The sequence below is a fragment of the Scylla paramamosain genome, chromosome 2 (assembly GCF_035594125.1).
Source record: "Scylla paramamosain isolate STU-SP2022 chromosome 2, ASM3559412v1, whole genome shotgun sequence".
NCBI classification, from domain to species: Eukaryota; Metazoa; Arthropoda; class Malacostraca; order Decapoda; family Portunidae; genus Scylla; species Scylla paramamosain.
In genome coordinates this window covers 27,921,911-27,942,130 of record NC_087152.1, presented here as the reverse complement: position 1 = coordinate 27,942,130, position 20,220 = coordinate 27,921,911, and the positions used below count along the sequence as shown (strand labels likewise).

The following is a 20,220-nucleotide window of genomic DNA, read 5'->3' as shown; positions in this document are numbered from 1 at the left end:
GTGGACAGAATAGGGGGGAGAGAAAGAAGAAAGTCTTGGGCAGCAAGGCCATGGGAGGAGGGGAAGCATGCAGTTAGTAAGATCAGAAGAGCTGTTAGCATGAAAATAGCAGTTGAAAATAGACAGCTAGAGATACAACATTGAAGCAATGAGAGAGAGGCTGAAGACAGTCAGTTAGAGGAGAGGAGTTGATGAGACAAAAAAGCTTTTGATTCCACCCTGTCCAGAAGAGCAGTATGAGTGGAACCCCCCCACATATGTAAAGCATACTCCACACATGAATGGATAAGGCCTTTGTACAGAGTTAGCAGCTGGGGGGGATGAGAAAAACTGGCGGAGACATCTCAGAATGCCTAACTTCATAGAAGCTGTTTTAGCTAGGGATGAGATGTGAAGTTTCCAGTTCAAATTATAAGTAAAGGACAGACTGAGGATGTTCAGTGTAGAAGAGGGGGACAGTTGATTGTCATTGAAGAAGAGGGGGTAGTTGTCTGGAAGGTTGTGTCGAGTTGATAGATGGAGGAATTTAATTTTTGAGGCATTGAACAATACCAGGTTTGCTCTGCCCCAGTCAGAAATTTCAGAAAGATCAGAAGTCAGGCATTCTGTGGCTTTCCTGCGTGAAATGTTTACTTCCTGAAGAGTTATACATCTATGAAAAGGTGTGGAAAAGTGCAGGGTGGTATCATCAGCATAGGAGTGGATAGGACAAGAAGTTTGGCTTAGAAGGTCATTGATGAATAATAAGAAGAGAGTGAGTGACAGGACAGAACCCTGAGGAACACCACTGTTAATAGATTTAGGAGAAGAACAGTGATCATATACCACAGCAGGAATAGAACGGTCAGAAAGGAAACTTGAGATAAAGTTACAGAGAGAATGACAGAAGCCACAGGAGGGTAGTTTGGAAATCAAAGCTTTATGCCAGATTCTATCAAAAGTTTTTGATATGTCCAAGGCAACTGCAAAAGCTTCACCAGAATCTCTAAAAGAGGATGACCAAGACTCAGTAAGGAAAGCCAGAAGATCACCAGTAGAGCGGCCTTGATGGAACCCATACTGGCAATCAGATAGAAGGTTGTGAAGTGATAGATGTTTAAGAATCTTCCTGTTGAGGATAGATTAAAAAACTTTAGATAGGTAGGAAATTAAAGCAATAGGACAGTAGTTTGAGGGATCAGAACAGTCACCTTTTTAGGAACAGGCTGAATGTAGGCAAACTTCCAACAAGAAGGAAAGGTAGATGTTGACAGACAGAGCTGAAAGAGTTTGACTAGGCAAGGTGCAAGCATGGAGGCACAGTTTCGGAGAACAGTAGGAGGGACCTCATCAGGTCCATAAGCCTTCCAAGGGTTTAGGCCAGCAAGGGCATGGAAAACATTATTATGAATGATTTTAATAGGTAGCATGAAGTAAGTCAGAGAATGGAGGAAAGGGAGGAACAAGCCCAGAATCGTTCAAGGTAGAGTTTTTAGGAAAGGTTTGAGTGAAGAGTTCAGCTTTAGAAATAGATGTGATAGCAGTATTGCCATCTGGTTGAAATAAAGGAGGGAAAGAAGAAGAAGCAAAGTTATTGGAGATATTTTTGGCTAGATGCCAGAAGTCATGAGGGGAGTTAGATCTTGAAAGATTTTGACACTTTCTGTTAATGAAGGAATTTTTGGCTAGTTGGATAACAGACTTGGCATGGTTCCGAGCAGTAATGTAAAGTGCACAAGATTCTGGTGATGGAAGGCTTAAGTACCTTTTGTGGGCCACCTCTTTATCATGTATAGCACAAGAACAAGCTGTGTTAAACCAAGGTTTGGAAGGTTTAGGTTGAGAAATAGTGTGAGGAATGTACGCCTCCATGCCAGACACTATCACCTCTTTTATGTGCTCAGCACACAAAGATGGGTCTCTGACACAGAAGCAGTAGTCATTCCAAGGAAAATCAGCAAAATACCTCCTCAGGTCCCCCCAACTAGAAGAGGCAAAATGCCAGAGGCATCTTCGCTTAGTGGGATCCTGAGGAGGGATTGGAGCGATAGGACAAGATATAGATATGAGATTGTGGTCGGAGGAGCCTAATAGAGAAGAGAGGGTGACAGCATAAACAGAAGAATTAGAGGTCAGGATAAGGTCAAGAATGTTGGGCGTATCTCCAAGACGGTCAGGAATATGAGTAGGATGCTGCACCAATTGCTTTAGGTCATGGAGGATAGCAAAGTTGAAGGTTAGTTCACCAGGTTGGTCAGTGAAGGGAGATGAAAGCCAAAGCTGGTGGTGAACAATGAAGTCTTCAAGAATGGAGATTTCTGCAAAAGGGAAGACAGTCAGAATGTGCTCCACTTTGGAAGTTAAGTAGTGAAAGAATTTCTTATAGTCAGAGGAGTTAGGTGAGAGATTTACAGCACAAATAAATTAAGTTTGAGAATGACTGTAGTCGTAGCCAGATGGTGGAAAACTTGGAAGATTCAAGAGCATGGGCATGAGAGCAGGTTAAATTGTTGCACACATAAACGCAACATCCAGCTTTGGATAAAAAATGAAGATAGAGAAAGTAGGAGGGAACAGAAAAGGGGCTATTGTCAGTTGCCTCAGACACCTGAGTTTCAGTGTGGAAAAAGATGAGGTTTAGAAGGGGAAAGGTGGTGTTCTACAGATTGAAAATTAGATCTTAGACCACAAATGTTGCAGAAGTTAATGAAGAAAAAGTTGAGGGGGGTGTCAAGACACCTAGGGTTGTTGTCAGAAGGGGAGTCTGACCTGGGAACATTTGTGGTCCACTCCCCAGATGGGGACTCCGAGGCCATGAATTTTAAAATTTTGAGTGAAGGCTGAGTGTGTTATTAGGTGCTTATAGTTTTGTGTGGAGGAAGAGAGTTGTCTTTATAGGGCAGGCTGTGACTGCCCCCTTGTGTTGTGAGACACAAAGGGAAACGTTCAGTAAGATCACAGCTGGGTTTAATAAGTTCACAGCACCCCCTGATCCAGTGCTTTAGACCTCACTGGGAGTAATTATCGTTTCAGCATGTGCCTACTGCCTCTTCCTGTAGAACAATAAACCAAATGTGTTATGTTTAACAGAAACCAACTGAAAGAGGAAATAAAGTTGGGACTTGCAAAGGAAGGATATAGCACATGGAGGAGAGACAGAAAAGGAAAGGGAGGAGAAGGAGTGATGATATTGGTAAAAGAGGATATTGTTGTTGAGGAAGTGGAATATGGTAATGGAATGGCTGAAACATTGAGTGTTGTGATTAAGATCAAAGGAAGTGAAAAAGGAAAATCATTGTGACATACATAAACACCAAAAACTAATACATGGGAGACCAGAAATTTTAAAAGTATGCAACTAGAAACAAAAAATAGTAGTTTTTTTTTTTCTTTTTTTTTATGTAGGAGGGACACTGGTCAAGGGTAACAAAAATGATAAGGAAAAATAACAGTGCTCTTAGTAGGTGACTTCAACATTAAAAGAATTAACTGGGAAGAGATGAAAGTTGAAGAAAATGTCAGGTCATGAAGAACTTATGCAAACCATGATGGTGAATACAATGAGACAATGGGTGAATGAGCCTACAAGATGCAGAGAGAAGAAGAACCATCACAGTTGGACTTGGTGTTTACAAAAAACCCAGAAAGTAGACCAAGTATAGGGAAGAAGCAATCATGTGATAATAAAAATAGTGCCATAGGGGGAAAAAGTGTTGCACTGGAAAGAATAATACAGAAATGGGAGACAGAACTATGCTAAGGCAAACTTTGCAGAACGTAATAAATTTTATGGAGAAGTTAACTGGAAAGAGCTAGTTAAAGATAAAGTAGTACAGGAAAAAGAGGAGATATTTTTAAGCAAGTATACAAAAGGGGTGCAACAGTTTGTGCCAAGTTATAAAGTGAAAATTAACAAAGTACACGAGACTTACCAGTTGAAGTGTACTTCTAATTTTTCGAGGCAAATCACCTCTGCTGGTGCGGAGATTTCACTTGAGAGAGAGTGCGTCACGCGCTGCCGGCAGACTTTAAAGCAAGGACTCGACATCCACATGATGAACCAATTAGAAAAATTAAGTAACCTGTAGAGCTTAAGGTAGGGAGGGAGAGGAGGGCATGTGAAATCTCCGCACCAGCAGAGGTGATTTGCCTCGAAAAATTAGAAGTACACTTCAACTGACCTACGGTAAGTCTCGTGTACTTTGTTAATTTTACTTCGGCAAAATCACCTATCTGCTGGGCGAACATTTCCCATGAGGCTTTGAAGCCATGTGGATGACGAGGGAGGATGCAATAGTAGAGAGGAAAAGGAAATGCCCCACAAGAAACAGTACTATAACTATTATTCCATGGAAGGATCTTGTACATGAGACAATCATACAATTGGTGAATAAAATAAGGTACATTGCATCCAACTTAATCCAATCTACAAACAATGTTGAAAAATGGTAACAGTTCATATCATAAGATAAACCTAAGGTACTAGATACTAAATACTTAAAATATCCGTGTACTGCAACACTGGAGTGCAGCAACAAACCCAAATCATATCTTATTCTAGCACTGCATCCTGAAAGAGGTCAGAAGCAGGCACAATGTTCTTATTATAATATTTTGCAAAGGTAGATTCCCTAGACCAGCCCGCCTTAGCCATAATGCATGCGACAGGGACAGCCGCCACTCCAGCTTTTGAAGCTGCTGCTGGCCGCACACTACCAGCGGAAAACTTTGAGATGTCTATGCCGGACATGCGGAGAATGGTCTTGACCCAACGGGCAATAGTGTCTTTGGAAACTGATTTGTGGGGTTTTATGAAGCTAATGAGGAGCCTGGCATCAGTGTGCATCTCATCCTGTCTAAGCTCTTTAGTCACATCAATGTACCTCAGGAGAGTGCTACAGACACATAATCGTGGATCCTTAGGGTAACGATGGAATGTGACCCTGTTGATGTTAAAATTTGGTCTGGATTGTTTAAGAGTGCCCCCCAACTGTACTGAAATGAAGTGTTCATTAATGAGCATGTCTATGATTAACAGTAGTTGTAAAGTTTGAATTCTGGCAGCTTGAGTTAAGGCCATCATCATAACCAATTTTAGCATTAATTCTTTAAGTGTTAATGCATGTAAGGGGAACATGGACCTTAGTTGTTCTAAGACAGGTTGGACGTCCCAAGTGTCAGTGTACCTGGGCTGAGGAGTTCTAAGATTGAAAACCCCTCTCATGAATCGGATGACCAAAGGGTGATTTCCTGCCCTGCATCCGTCCACCACAATGCCGAGAGAAGACAGGGCACCCCTCGCAGTGTTCACACACTCATAACCCACACCCCTGTCAAAGGTTTCCGTCAAAAAATTTACAATGTGACCTACAGTTGGAGAAGTGGGATCGACATTCCGTCTACCACAAAACAACGACCACCTCTGGACATGTGGGCGGTATTGCCTCTCAGTACCTGGTTTCCAGGAGGCAAGTATGATGTCCGCAGCCGCCGGCGAAACTCCTCGTTTCTGCAAGTTTTCCCTGACAGAAGGCATGCCATGAGCCTCGTGTGGGACATGATGGGGTGTGGATCTGTTGTGGACGGGTGTGTTAGAACATTCCTCCTGTTCGTTATCAAACGTGGGAAGTCTATTAGCAACTGGAGCAGCATGCCCATCCAAAACTGAGACGGCCACAGAGGAACCACCATCCAGCCTCGTGCTTGCTCCACACGTAACTTCTGAAGGCACCTAGCAATTAATGAGAATGGGGGGAAAATGTAAGACAAATCAAAGTTTGACCAGTCCAAGGAAAAAGCATCAAAATATTTAGCCTCCGGATCTGGCAACCACGAACAGAATGTATTAACCTGTTTGTTAAGCCTTGAGGCAAATAAATCAATGGACGGTGTCCCAAAAACATTACACAAGGTAGTAAAAATGTGTGAGTCGAGTTTCCACTCATGTCTGTCATTAATCTTGCGAGAGGCTACATCAGCCAAGGTGTTGTCCTTCCCCGGTATGTGCGAGCATGTAACCCATGAGTCATGTTCCAGACACCAATCCCAAATCTGGGTAGCAACATCATTACAGGACTTAGACTTTGTGCCTCCCATTTCATTGACATAGTTTATGGCAGTGGTATTATCACAAAAAACTCTAACATGTCTACCTTCCAGCTCATGTTCAAATGCTTGCAAAGAGAATAGAATGGCTTTCATCTCCAGGATGTTAATGTGAAGCTCCTTTTCATCCAGGGACCAAGTACCACTTGTAATTTGACACCCCAAATGACCCCCCCAACCAAGGCTGGAGGCATCAGTAAATAAGTCGATGTCAGTACCTGGCCTGTGGTGTCTGTCCACATCGTCTAACCACCAGGAAAGGTCTAGTTTCATGTCTGCAGTAATATTCAAAGGCCTGTCAAAATTACCATACTCCTGTTTCAAAGCGGCAATTTTTCCCCCCTCCAACTTCCTGTAGTGAAGTTTACCTAACTCCACTGCTGGGATCGCAGCCACCATGAGGCCGATCACCCTGGCCACCTCTCGAATGGGGGCAACATCTTTACACAAAAGTTCTGCACATCCTTGGCGAATTTTGATTAGTCTACGCTCAGGTAAAGAGGCAGTCATGAACTTGGTGTTAATAACATTGCCTAGGTATTCAATACATTGTGTGGGGGTGAGAACAGACTTCTCCATATTGATACAAAAGCCTAACCTCTGCAACAGAGAAATGGTGGCCTGAATCGCCTGAAGACATCCTGAGTAAGAGTTACTGCAAATTAATGTGTCATCAATAAAGCTGGTGATAGTGTATCCTTCCTGCCTTAAAGTAGCAAATACTGGCTTTATCAGTTTGGTGAAAAGCCGAGGTCCCTCAGAAATGCCATTAGGGAGGCAGGTGAATTGATAGATAACACCTTGCCATGTAAAACATAAAAATCGTTGTTGCTCATCTGCAACCCTAACAGAATAATAAGCATGCCTGAGATCGACAGAAGCCAAAAAATCACCCTGGTTGATGAGCCTGATGGCCTGTTCAAAATTTTCCATTTTAAAATGTTTATATGGTATGTATTTGTTTAACCTCTCCAAGTTAAGAACCAGGCAAAATTCCCCGTTTTTCTTTTCTCGCAAAAAAATAGGAGAGATAACCTGCTGAGTTTGTTTGTGTGTGACTTTAATGACTTTAAGCTGTAAAAGTTTTTTGATCTCTCCAGAAATTATCCCCTGTTGCACAATGTTGAACCTGTATTCCAAATCATTAAAAAATAAAGGATGAATACTATCGACATCAATATCAAGGTGGCAATGCTGAACAATATCCAAAATGACAGGGTCACTGGTAATTTTACGCCACTCATGCAGGAAAGAGTGAAGTCTGCCAGCTTCAAAACATGCACTTGCCTGTAAGTTTACTGGGGCTGCCTGCTGCGGCCGCCCTGGCCCTTGGAGTTTTTTGGCTCCACATCCTGACGAGTGGAAGGCAGTCGTGGGGCAGCCCTGGAGCCATGCCTCTGTTGCCCGTAGGGTTGGAACCTGGCGTAATATCCCCTACTAGCAGGCTTGTTCCAATATCCACCAGGGCGTTTACCTGCGAACTTGCTAGTAAAGGCAGGCTTTTTCTGCGAGAACTTACTCCGCAGTTTCTCCGCTTCCTCAATTTGTCTGGCAGACTGGGACACATCGTCACCGAACAGAAATAGAGTAATTGGCACCTTATCTGAACAAAGATGAGCATATTTATAGTTTATCTCGCGTTTCATGGCAAAACGCCTGGCCAAATTGTTCCTGTGATTGGCATTGCCTAGCAATGCCAATGCACCATTTAGCATGCTCACCTCATGTGCCAACTTGGGGTTACCTTCCTGTTCAGCCAAATCATCCAGTGCCACTAAGGATTTGGTGATAATGGTTGAAGCCCGCAGGATGTCCTTATTTACCGTATTTGATGGCTCATAAGACGCTACTTTTTTCTCAGAAAAAGGGTCAGTAAATTAGCCTGCGTCCAATGAGGCAAAGGTCCAACTTTGAGGCAGTAATAGGTTACAAGTCTACGGCAACAGAGGCTCTAAATTCAAACCACAGATGTCTTTGCACAACTAAATAAAGTCATGATTGGTAGTACGCCACAAAATGCTCTTTCTTTCAAGGTACCAATGTGTAGTATCTCATACTTACTGGTAATCCACATAGACTTTGACCAGTCAGGAAGAATTTGCTTAACCATGCACCACTTCTTGGAGTTTTGTTGGGGCAGTGTAGGTTGTGATGTCACAGCCTTTGATGCCCCAAAGGTGAGGTATCCAATTATAATATTAGACTAGATGTGATGGAGCTGGTTGGATTTGTGGAGAAGGTTCTGGCAAGGTGGAGATGGTGCACCACGTTTTTCAAAACAAACGCGGTCGGTTGCGCTCCGACGTGACGTACTCGGTGACACCGAGTGTGACGCCGTTACTGATTGAGGTAAGACAATAGCCACACTTTCATACAATTAAAATTGAACCTATCTTTTTAACATTCTTGCTTTGCATACATATGAAAAAGATTGAAGCTAGAGAAACTTTTCTTTTATGAAAATAGACTAATACACCTTGAGAACGAATATTTCTTCTATAAAGGAATTGAGTGTCATGGGATAGGCTGGCTTGAGGTGATGATCTGCATAATATTCATGTAATAGCTTATGCAAGAGTGTTTAAAACTTCCAGATTTTATTACACAACATGATGGAGTCAAAAAAACGACACAATTACACAATTGCATACAAGCTACAAGTAATACAATATGCTAAGGAAAACGGCAACAGAGCTGCTGCTAGGCATTTTGGTCCACCTCCAACTGAGAAAATGATTCGTTTTTGGCGAAAACAAGAGGAAGAACTTCAGAAAGCTGTGAAATCAAAACATGGTCTTCGCACAAAGAAAGCTAAATGGGTGGAACTGGAAGAGGAGATGAAGGCTTGGGTTGTTGATCAAAGGAATCAGGGTGCAATAGTAACAACTAAACAAATAATTTTTGAAGCTAAAGAAAGGGCAACTGCCAAAGGCTATGATGATTTTGGTGGTAATGAGGGCTGGTGTTATAGATTTATGAAAAGGAATGGATTAGCAATGCGAACTAAAACAAAAATATCACAAAAATTTATTTTCACGGATTTGAATTTGAATAAAATGTAGTAGGTAAACTATAGTAATTTGGGCAAGGTATTCAAAGTGAATATTATGAATTTGTTGTGATTTGAATACGAATTAAAAGATACAATTGTACTAAATTTTATGATGAATGAAATAATATTTCAAGTAAAATACACTTTAGAAAATAAAGTTAGTAAGTCTGCTTTTACACATCCTTTGGCTTTGAAAATGTACTAAAATACTGCATAAGAATTACATGTGAAAGATGCTAAAAAATAAAGTATGAAAAAATTTTATTATCACTGTAGTCCCTCAGTTAATGGTGCCGCCAAGAGCTAGGTGCAGTTAATGTTTACATTCAGCTGAACCGCATTAAGACTGAAACTCCCCTGCTTACCACACCTTTTGGGCACTAGAGGCTGTGACATCACAGTCTGCATGGCCCCAACTAAAATACCAATAAGAAGATTGTGTTTACACGTCAGCAGGATTGGTACAATCTTGTCTTTCAATACCCTCAACCGAACCATTACGTTCTGGCTTTCAAGGCCCGCAACCTTACCAAGATTTGACTCCAGAAATCCAACCAGCTCCACTGTATCTAGTCTGAAACACTACCTGTATACCACACCTTTGGGACGCCAGGCTGTGATGTCACGGCCATCACAGCCTCAACAAAACCCCAAAAAAAACAAGTAAGCTGCTAGCATAAATTAAACTTTTAAATGCTGAGTATTGGTATCTAATAGTGATCTAAATGCACGTGAGAGTCTTCAAATGTCGCTTGAATTCCTTGACTTCATATCGATAGCCTAAATCTGTTAATTTTTGTTTTTTTCTATTTCAATACATGCCAGAACTGGGTGCGTCTTATGAGCCCGTGCGTCTTATGAGCCATCAAATACGGTACCTCCTTCAAGCGGAAGTCTGTCTTCCTGGCATCCAGCTTCAGGGCCTCCAACACCTGTGGGTTGCATTCCACTGGCGCAAGAGCATGGCAGTTATTAGGCCTCTTGACAACATCGTCCTCACACATGGCCTTGTAGTCCTCCTCTCTCATACCATTATCAAAGAGAAAGTTTACCATCTCTGCCACTCTATTGTCAATGTCAGCAACCACCGTGTCAGAAGGACCAAAGGCCTTAGTGCCCTGAATTAAGGTGCTGTCAGCAGGGGCGGCAGGCATCGACACTGCCTCATCCTCACTCATCCTGGCCGAGAAACCAGAAAAAGTGGCAGAACAAGGAGGCGACAAACCCCAGCCCCCCAGAGTACTGTCCTCCACAGTCACCGGCGCCGACCCAGTAGGGGGTGGTAGTTGCTGTCTGTCTGCCTGCAAGGCCTCCACTTCACCCCGCAAATCAGCCAAGGCGTCCAACACAACTGACCAAGGGGGAGGAGCAGGAGAAGTGCCGCGGGAAACACGTGCGTCAGCACTGTTACGTAATCTCACGCAACCATGCCTCCCACTCAAGCGACGAGATGAATGATCCCTGTGCCTGTCGTCGTCATCTTGAGGGCGAACAGTGGACCCAGGGAGAGGAGAAGGCCCACAGAAGGCACGTGGGGCAGGAGGGGAAGGGGATCGAGAGGCAGAGGACGCTTCACCAGACTCCGACATGGCTGCCGCACTGCGATAAGGAGAACAAAGCCGTAAGCTTCCCACACAGTTCCATCGTCAGTGGAGACCGATATACCAATAATACAACTCGCCCCAAAAACGGGTAACGAAGTTGAAGGCACTGTACCTGCGTAACAAGTATCGTGGCCTTATCTGAAAGAAAACAGTAAAAACTTGGGAGTCCGTATGACCCAGAATGACCGTGTCTGCCCGACGCGGCGATCAGCAAACAACTGCCGGCAGCGCATGACACACTCTCTCTCATGGGAAATGTCCGCCCAGCAGATAGGTGATTTTGCCGAAATAAAATTGGGAAACATGAGTGGTATAATGCCAGGTGTGAAAAAGCAAAAAAAGAAAAAGGACAGGGCATGGATGAAAATGATGAGACAACTAAACAGAAATGCTAAAGAATACAAAAAGGTAAGGAATGAATATATTATAATGAAAAGAGAAGAAGAAACTTTGAAAATGACATAGTAAGAAAATGCAAGGAAGAACCCAAACTCTTCTACAGACATGTAAACTGGAAAATGAAATATAAGGATGGCATAAACAAGTTAAAAAGGGAAGGAAGAATTTATGAAGCTACTGAGATTTGTGAACTAATGAATGAGTTTCCAATCTGTATTTACAAAGGAAACTATTTGTCACACCAAAAGTGGTATCATAGAATGGGGGAATACAAGAAATACAAGTAAAGAGACAAGAAATCAAGAAGCTGCTGGAAGAGTTGGATGTTATAGGACCAGATCAAGTAAATGGATAGATATTAAAAGAATGCAGAGAACAAATGGAAGACCCCATGTGGGATATAATTAACAGCTCATTGAGACAAGGAAAAGTATGAAGGGAATGGAAAAGAGTTAACATAGTGCCAATATACAAAGGGGAAAAAAAAATGCAACCATTAAATTATAGACCAGTGTCACCAACAAATATTGTAAGCAAGCTTTGTGAAATAGTAATTAAAGAAAGATGGTGGAATATCTAGAAGATGAAAAGATAATTACAGAAAAGCAATTTGGATTCAAGAAAGGGAGATCCTGTGTGACAAATCTACTGTGCTTCTAAACAAGAGTAATAGATGGAGGGCAAAAGAGGGATGGATGTGGGATACCTGGATCTCAAAAAAACATTCAATAAAGTTCCCCACAAAAGCCTTTTGTGAAAGTTAGAGAATGGAGGAGGACTAAAGAGAGCAACATTCAGATGGATGGAGGATCATTTACAAGGGAGGGAAATGAGAACAGTAATCAGAGACACTAATTCAAGTTGGTAGGAAGTAACAAGTGGAGTACTGCAAGGATCTGTGTTGGCTCCTATTATGTTTCAAATGATAAGACAGAGGATCTGAATAGTTATATAAACCTGTTTCCTGATGATGCAAAAGTAATGAAAATAATAAAAGATGGAAATGATTGCAAGGAGTTACAAAAGGATATTGACAAGATATGTGCATGGAGCCAAAGATGGAAACTAGAATTTAACACCAGAAAATGTCACGTGTTGGAAATAGGAAAAAATAAAAAGAGACCTTCATGAAAGTACAAAATGGGAGGAGAAATGATAATAAAAAGTAATGAAGAAAAGATTTGGGAGTAATGATTCAGGGCACACTATCACCTGAAAGACACATAAACGGGATATTCAGCTCTACATACAGCTTGTTGACAAATATTAATGTGGTGGTTAACTGTTTAGATAGAGAAATGATGAAGAAAATTATAACAAGCATGATATGTCTTAAACTGGAATATGCAGTAATAGTTTGGGCTCTACATAGAAAAAAAGATATACGGAAACTGGAAAGAATACAGAGGATAGCGACAAAAATGGTATCAGAATTGAAAGACTTAAGCTATGAAGAAAGACTTGAAGAGATGGGTTTACCAACACTACAACAGAGAAGAGAAAGAAGAGACGTGATAACAATGTACAAATTAGTAAACAATATAGAAAGAATAAACACAAATTACTTGGTACCACAGGTGGAGGAGGGAGAGACAGACGAGGAGGCATGGGAAGCAAATACAACTTCCTGTATAGAGCTATTGAAATCTGGAATGATTTGAAGGAAGAGGTGGTTGTGGCAAACAGTGTACACATGTTTAAAGAGAAACTGGATAAATATGGTTATGGAGGCAGGACAGAATGAGCTTTGGCTCGTGCCCTGTACAATACAACTAGGTAAATACACACACACACACACACACACACACACACACACACACACACACACACACACACACACACACACACACACAAAAACAGACATTTGCCAAAACACAATTTAAAATGGATTTTGGCTTCATGAGCTAAAATTGCATCCAAGAGTTAACTTTATTTCATGCCTTATTTACAAATTCTGCCTACTAATCTCTGGTTGCAGTAATTTTTATATGTGTGCTACCAATAACACTAATAGCAGTGGGGGAATCTGCAGCTTACAAAATGTGGTTGTCTCATCATAATATCCATCTGAGAGAGAGAGAGAGAGAGAGAGAGAGAGAGAGAGAGAGAGACAGAGAGAATAAATCTGAAGATGCCATGCAGTGCATGAGCCTCAAGGGTTATGGCTGATGGTTGGCTGCATTGTACCAAAGTTATGGCCTTTATCTCATCTTACTCCCTGCAGTGTGCATCCCTCACCAGTTCTATCACATATAGATTGCCACCAGTGGCAGGGAGAACTCTCAGTCAGCTGAGCATCACTATACGCTCATAGGACACCTCTCCTTTGCAGAAAATTGAGGTGTTGGGCTGTCATCCTGCAGCCTAAAACTAATTTTAGGTGCATTAGGAGTACGCGATGCCACTCCTAGCCACTATAACTCTTATAGATCTTAAAAGTGATTGCGTACTACTTTTAAGGAATTTTTAGCAATAAAAGTAAAACTCACCACTAAAAGTACTTTCATCCTGTTAAAAATGTTTATATATATATATATATATATATATATATATATATATATATATATATATATATATATATATATATATATATATATATATATATATATATATATATATATATATATATATATATATATATATATATATATATATATACCAGCTCAGGGACTTACCAAGCCAACTTTAGAGGTCTGTAAAAGATAGTTAGAGGGTATTAAAGAGGCAGAGGTGTGGGTTGCGAGAAAGTTGAGTTTATAGAGGTCTAACATGGGCTATGAAGGGTTGTGCAACCCTATGAGCTCAGGCATGTATACACAAAGTCGGATGTTCTATGTTTTGACGCATAAAGGTATTTTATTGTAAGTGTAAATTGTTGTTTTCAACAGATATCATAAGAATAATTGACTAGAAGTAGATAACACATGTATATATTAGGCACTTTATTCACTCATGACTTATGTTTTATGTTACTTCCTTTATAATTATCTCATATGAAATAACTCTTCTGCTATTGAGGCTTTCTTCATTTTATATACACATTATATACTACACATACACATTTCACATATTTTAGATATTCTTTGCAAGAGGAGATATCTTACCTGTCCTGTCATCAGATCAGGAATGGGATTTGTACCCTCTGCATGCCTACAGGCTTGGTTGTTGGGGGGAGGGGGGATGGTGAAGATCAGTGAGGTTATGAAAAGTGTCCTGCAAAGCATGTATGCTCTTCTGGTATCAACCTTAAGTGTCTTGACACACCCTTAACTTTTTCTTCATTAACTTGTGCAACATTTGTGGTCTTAGGTCTAATTTTCAATCTGTAGAACACCACCTCTCCTCTACTAAACCTCATCTTCTTTTCCTCACTGAAACACAGGTGTCTGAGGCAACTGACAGTAACCCCTTTTTTCTGTTCCCTCCTACTTTCCCTATCCTTATTTTCAATCCAATGCTGGATGTGACAACGAGTTAACCTACTCTCTTATCCACACTCTTGAATCTTCCGAGTTTTCCATCCTCTGGCTATGACTACAGAGTCACTCTCAAACTAAACTTATCTGTGCTGTAAATCTCTCACCTAACTCCTCTGATTATAAGAAATTCTTTGACTATTTAACTACCAAAGTGGAGCATATTCTGACTCTCTTCCCTTTTGTGGAGATCTCCATTCTTGGAGACTTCAGTGTTCACCACCAGCTTTGGCTTTCCTCTCCCTTCACTGACCATCCTGGTGAACTAGCCTTCAACTTTGCAATCCTCCATGACCTGGAACAATTGGTGCAACACTCTATTTGTATTCTTGACCATCTTGGAAAGACGCCCTTGACATTTTCCTAACCTCTAATCGTGCTTGTGCTGTTATCCTGTCTTTTCCATTGGGCTCCTCCAATCACAATCTCATATCTGTATCTTGCTTGTCCTATTGCTGCAATCCCTCCTCAGGATCCTCCTAAGCAGAGGTGCCTCTGGTGTTTTACCTCTGCTAGTTAGGGGGAACCTGAGGAGGTATTTTGTTGATTTTCCTTGGAATGACTACTGATCTGTGTCAGAGACCTGTCTCTGTGTGCCGAGTGCATAAAAGAGGTGATAGTGTCTGGCATGGAGGCGTACATTCCTCTCTCTTTTTCTTGACCTAAACCTTCCAAACCTTTCTTTAACACAGCCTGTTCTCATGCTATACATGATACAGAGGTGGCCCACAAAAGGAACTTGAGCCATCACCAGAATCTCATGCACTTTATATTTCTGCTGGAAACCATGCCAAGTCTGTTCTCCAACTAGCCAAAAACTCCTTCATTAATAAAAAGTGTCAAAATTTTTCAAGATCTAACTCCCCACGTGACTTCTGGCATCTATCCAAAAACATCTCCAATAACTTTGCTTCTTCTTCTTTCCCTCCCTTATTTCAATCAAATGGCACCACTGTTATCACATCTAAACTCTTTGCTCAAACTTTTGCTAAAAACTCAACCTTGGACAATTCAGGACTTGTTCCTCCCTCACCTCCACACTCTGACTACTTCATGCTACCCATTAAAATTCTTAGCAATGATGTTTTCCATGCCCTCACTGGCCTAAACCCTCGGAAGGCTTGTGGACCTGAATTAGTTCCTCCTATTGTTCTCCTAAACTGCACCTCTGTGCTTGCACCTTGCCTGGTCAAACTCTTTCAGCTCTGACTCAACATCTACCTTTCTTTCTTGCTGGAAGTTTGCCTACATTCAGCCTGTTCCTAAAAAGGTGACTATCCTATTGCTTTAATTTGCTGCCTATCTAAAGTTTTTGAATCTATCCTCAACAGGAAGATTCTTAAACATCCATCACTTCACAACCTTCTATCTGATCGCTAGTATGGGTTCCATCAAGGCTACTCTTCTGGCGATATTCTGGGTTTCCTTAGTGAGTCTTGGTCATCTTCTTTTAGAGATTTTGGTAAAACTTTTGCTGTTGCCTTAGACATATCAAAAGCTTTTGATAGAGTCTGGCACAAAACTTTGATTTCCAAATTACCTTCCTACAGCTTTTATCCTCTCTGTAACTTCATCTCAAGTTTTCCTTTCTGACTGTTCTGTCGCTACTATGGTAGATGGTCACTGTTCTCCTTAATCTATTAACAGTGGTGTTCCTCAGTGTTCTGTCCTTTCACCCACTCTCTCTCTATTATTTCATCAATGATCTAAACCAAACTTTTGGTCCTATCCATTACTATACTGATGATACCACCCTGCACTTTTCCATGCCTTTTCATAGACGTTCAACCCTTCAAGAAGTCAACAGTTCACACAGGGAAGCCACAAAATGCCTGACTTCTGATCTCTCTAAAATTTCAGATTCGGGCAGAGCAAACTTAGTATTGTTCAATGCCCCAAAAACTCAATTCCTCCAACTATCAACTCAATACAACCTTCCAATCCAATCTTTTTGAATGACATTCAACTATCCTCTTCTTCACTGAACATCCTCAGTCTGCCCTTTCCCTATAATCTAAACTGGAAACTTGACATCTCATCTCTAGCTAAAACAGCTTTTATGAAGTTAGGCATTCTGAGATGTCTCTGCCAGTTTTTCTCACCCTTCCAGCTGGCCTTATCCGTCCATGTATAGAATATGCTTCACATGTCTGGGAGGGGGGTTCCAGTCATACTGGTCTTCTAGACAGGATGGAACCAAAAGCTTTTCATCTCATCAACTCATCTCCTCCAACTGACTGTCTTCAGCCTCTTTCTCATTGCTGCAATGTTGCATTGTTTGCTATCCTCTACTACTATTTTTATGCTAACTGCTCTTCTTATCTTGCTAGCTGCATGCCTCCCGTCCTTTCAGCAGCCTTGCTGCACAAGACTTTCTTCTTTCTCACATCCCTATTTTGTCCATCTCTCTAATGCAAGAGGTAACCAGTATTCTCAATCATTCAATCCTTTCTTTGGCAAACTCTGGAACTCCTTGCTTGCTTTTGTATTTCCACTTTTCTATGACTTGACCTCCTTCAAGAGAGAAGTTTCAAGACATTTATCCTTCAATTTTTGACTACCACTTTGGACCCTCCCAGTAGACTTTTTTTTTTTTTTTTTTTTTGCCTTAACCGGTGTCCCTCCTACATAAAAAAAAAATTAAAAGCCTCCCAGTCAAAATATGGCCACAGGTACTTTTTAAATCACTGTTTTAAATATACACCCTGGCACCTTGGGGGGTTAAAGACATATGTTGGTGTTATTTTATTTTTGTGCTGTGAGTGCAATTCATATATGGGAGTGCCTAAGCTATGTGTGATGCAGGTATGTGAAAAAATGTATTTTAGGTTTAAAAATATTATTTTCATAACTCACTAGTCAGACATTCTTGTGTTTTTGTCTTGGTCTTGATGTAATTTGATTGAAGAAGTATCCTCCTTCCACTGTAACTGTTGTGATATAAAAGGTATATGAATAACTTCTCATGACTGATATTTCCTCAGAGGGAATGGCAGCAACTATGGGCTTCTCCGGCTTCGGCAAAAAGGCTCGACAGTTTGATCTTGATGAGCTGGTAGAGGAAACCCGCAAGTCTGCTATCGACAAGAACAAAAAAAATATTGGTAAGGTGGGAACAACTTTTACAAGTGAACAGGTAGTTTAAATTCCACAGATAGAAAAAAAATTTGTACAAGAATAGGAAAATTATTTTTTAATTCCATTCCATGTATCTGGTATGTCAGGTAAAAATTAGTGAATGAAATGTGGAGTGGCTGAAGAGAAAGTAAGATAAGTACAGTATGTGTACGTAAATGAGCCTCTTACAGTTAACGAACACCAATCTTGCATCACGGCAGCACATGCTCCTAGGGGAGCACATTTTACTTAATGTTTCTAAGCAAGCATGAAAAATGGGCTGGGACAGGTTGATTTATTGGCATCTTAAGTGCATCTTTCCTCCTAACTCATGCCCATAGCAACAGTGATCAGTATGAAGCAGGTTACTGGTTTCATTGTTCATTGTGTCTTTGTGACTCTTCTCACATTGAAACATTATTATCTGTTCTCGCTTTAGTGCTTGTAGTGATGAGTACAAGGCAGACAAATCACAGTGATATCATTCAATCATAGATCTTCACACTTCAGGCTTTGATTTTCTCAATATAGCAAAACTTGTGAATTTAAAAACACGAAACTTGCAGAACCTCATGAGAAAATTCATCAAGGAAAGCAATGAGGAATAGTCTTTTCACAATTACGGTGGTGGTATCCCTTTATCTTGTGGTGGGACACTTCGCCTGCCACTCCTCGCGTTCCATTCTCCAGTCCTCTGGGACCTGACGCCAGCCTCGGTCAACCAGAGGGTGTGAGGGCAAACCTCACACCCTTTGTCTCCAGACGCTAACCCTGGCCATGAACTGACCCAGCCAGCAACCACCCCTACATCCCCAGTCAGTGTCTGCCCAGCCTTGCTGGCGAACATGCATGTCTGTGTCCACCTGGCCTTGATGGTAGACACATGACCCACAGGCAGTTCACATTATTTACCTTTGTATAGTTTACTTTATCAGTATAAAGCAGCAGCTTTACCACTGTTTTTCTTTGGCTTCCTATACTCGGTACTATCACCAGACTTATCTAGTACATAAAAATGGTGACCGCGGTGGAAGGAGTCAACATTACAAGTCCTACTGGGCCATGTGCCCTGCCTGCTCATCACCAGCAACTCCAGCTACTCCAGCTACCTTCACCGTCTCCTGGTAACCTGCCTAGCCGTCACCAACGCAAACTGCTACACTATAACATGTCTATGGTGCTTTCTTAACCCTTTCCTTCCGGCAATCGTATATATACGATTGCAAAAATGCATCCGTAGCGGCGGCGATCATACCGGTAATCAAGAATTTTCGCACCTCAATTTTGAGGTCCAAGCGCGGTTTCTCGAGTCAGATGGTATGAGTGGAAGTGTCTGACATGTTTCCACATGTAATGTTGTCACTAGCTCTGGAAATTTAGCGGTAACTAAGCTATTTTCCCTTTCTCCGGGCGACACTTGGCAACCCCAGCGACCCGCCGGGTGGAAAGCACTCGCCGGGTGGAAAGCACCATGATAAGTGTGAAGAGACATCCTGATAAGAGCCAAGGATCTCAGATCATAACTCACCATGGAGCAGGACACAACATGTATTTAGCAGTGCTTCTGAGTTTGAAGACAGTGACAATGAATATTTAGAAGAAGAAGCTGAAAAAAGCAAAGACATTGGTGAGGATTCGGAAAATGATTTACAGGATCCACCTGTTTTATCAGAACAGAGAGATGATACCTATCATTCTTTCATGTTAATTTTTTCATTATCTTCGATTTTATAATAAAATGGTAGAAGGTAACTTGTCAGAGAGAGAGAGAGAAAGAGAGAGAATGTTATTTGCCTGAAACTTGATGTGAAAAGGGATGAAATCTCTCTCTCTCTCTCTCTCTCTCTCTCTCTCTCTCTCTCTCTCTCTCTCTCTCTCTCTCTCTCTCTCTCTCTCTCTCTCTCTCTCTCTCTCTCTCTCTCTCTCTCTCTCTCCCTCTCTCTCTCTCTCATTGGAAGTGTACAATTTCCCCTCCAAGATGAGAGAGAGAGAGAGAGAGAGAGAGAGAGAGAGAGAGAGAGAGAGAGTGTGTGTGTGCGCACGGCGTCATCGCTCTCCGGCCTGTTTCTGGATGACAGATCACACAGCGGGAGGAGGAGGAATCCTTTATAAGGCATAAACTCAACTTTCAGAGTTCACATCGAGCTACAAAGTATATCATTGTATTCAGAATAACAAAGAGAAAATAATTATTAGTATTCAAACAATTTTCTGACAATTTCTAGGTTTACCATTTTTAGGTGTCATACAAAACGAGAAAATAATTTAAGCGCCGGAAGGAAAGGGTTAAAGCTGCTTTCAGGGCCTCTTTCAAGCTTTTTATACCGAGCCGGCCCCGCCAGCCTGTGCCTGTAGGACTTCAAGCCATCACCTGTTTCAAGTTTGGACTTTTTAAGCCATCACCCACCGATGCATCTCGACTGCTTTGCTGCTGATCCCATCATTCCAAGCCTTTGGATCTCATGCTGTCAGTCATCACATCCACAAA

General features: G+C 41.5%; 1 protein-coding gene across 12 annotated transcripts in view; it reads left to right on the top strand.

Annotated features, from left to right (window-relative positions):
* LOC135112618 (WD repeat-containing protein 70-like) overlaps window positions 1–20,220 on the top strand; it is a 57,231-nt gene that overhangs the window by 17,239 nt on the left and 19,772 nt on the right. For all 12 annotated transcript variants that reach the window (XM_064027251.1, XM_064027214.1, XM_064027164.1 and 9 more), the window contains one exon: window positions 17,600–17,719. In XM_064027251.1, coding sequence (XP_063883321.1) covers window positions 17,605–17,719 — 115 coding nt within the window. In that variant the 5' untranslated portion in view covers window positions 17,600–17,604. The remainder of the gene's footprint in view (window positions 1–17,599; window positions 17,720–20,220) is intronic.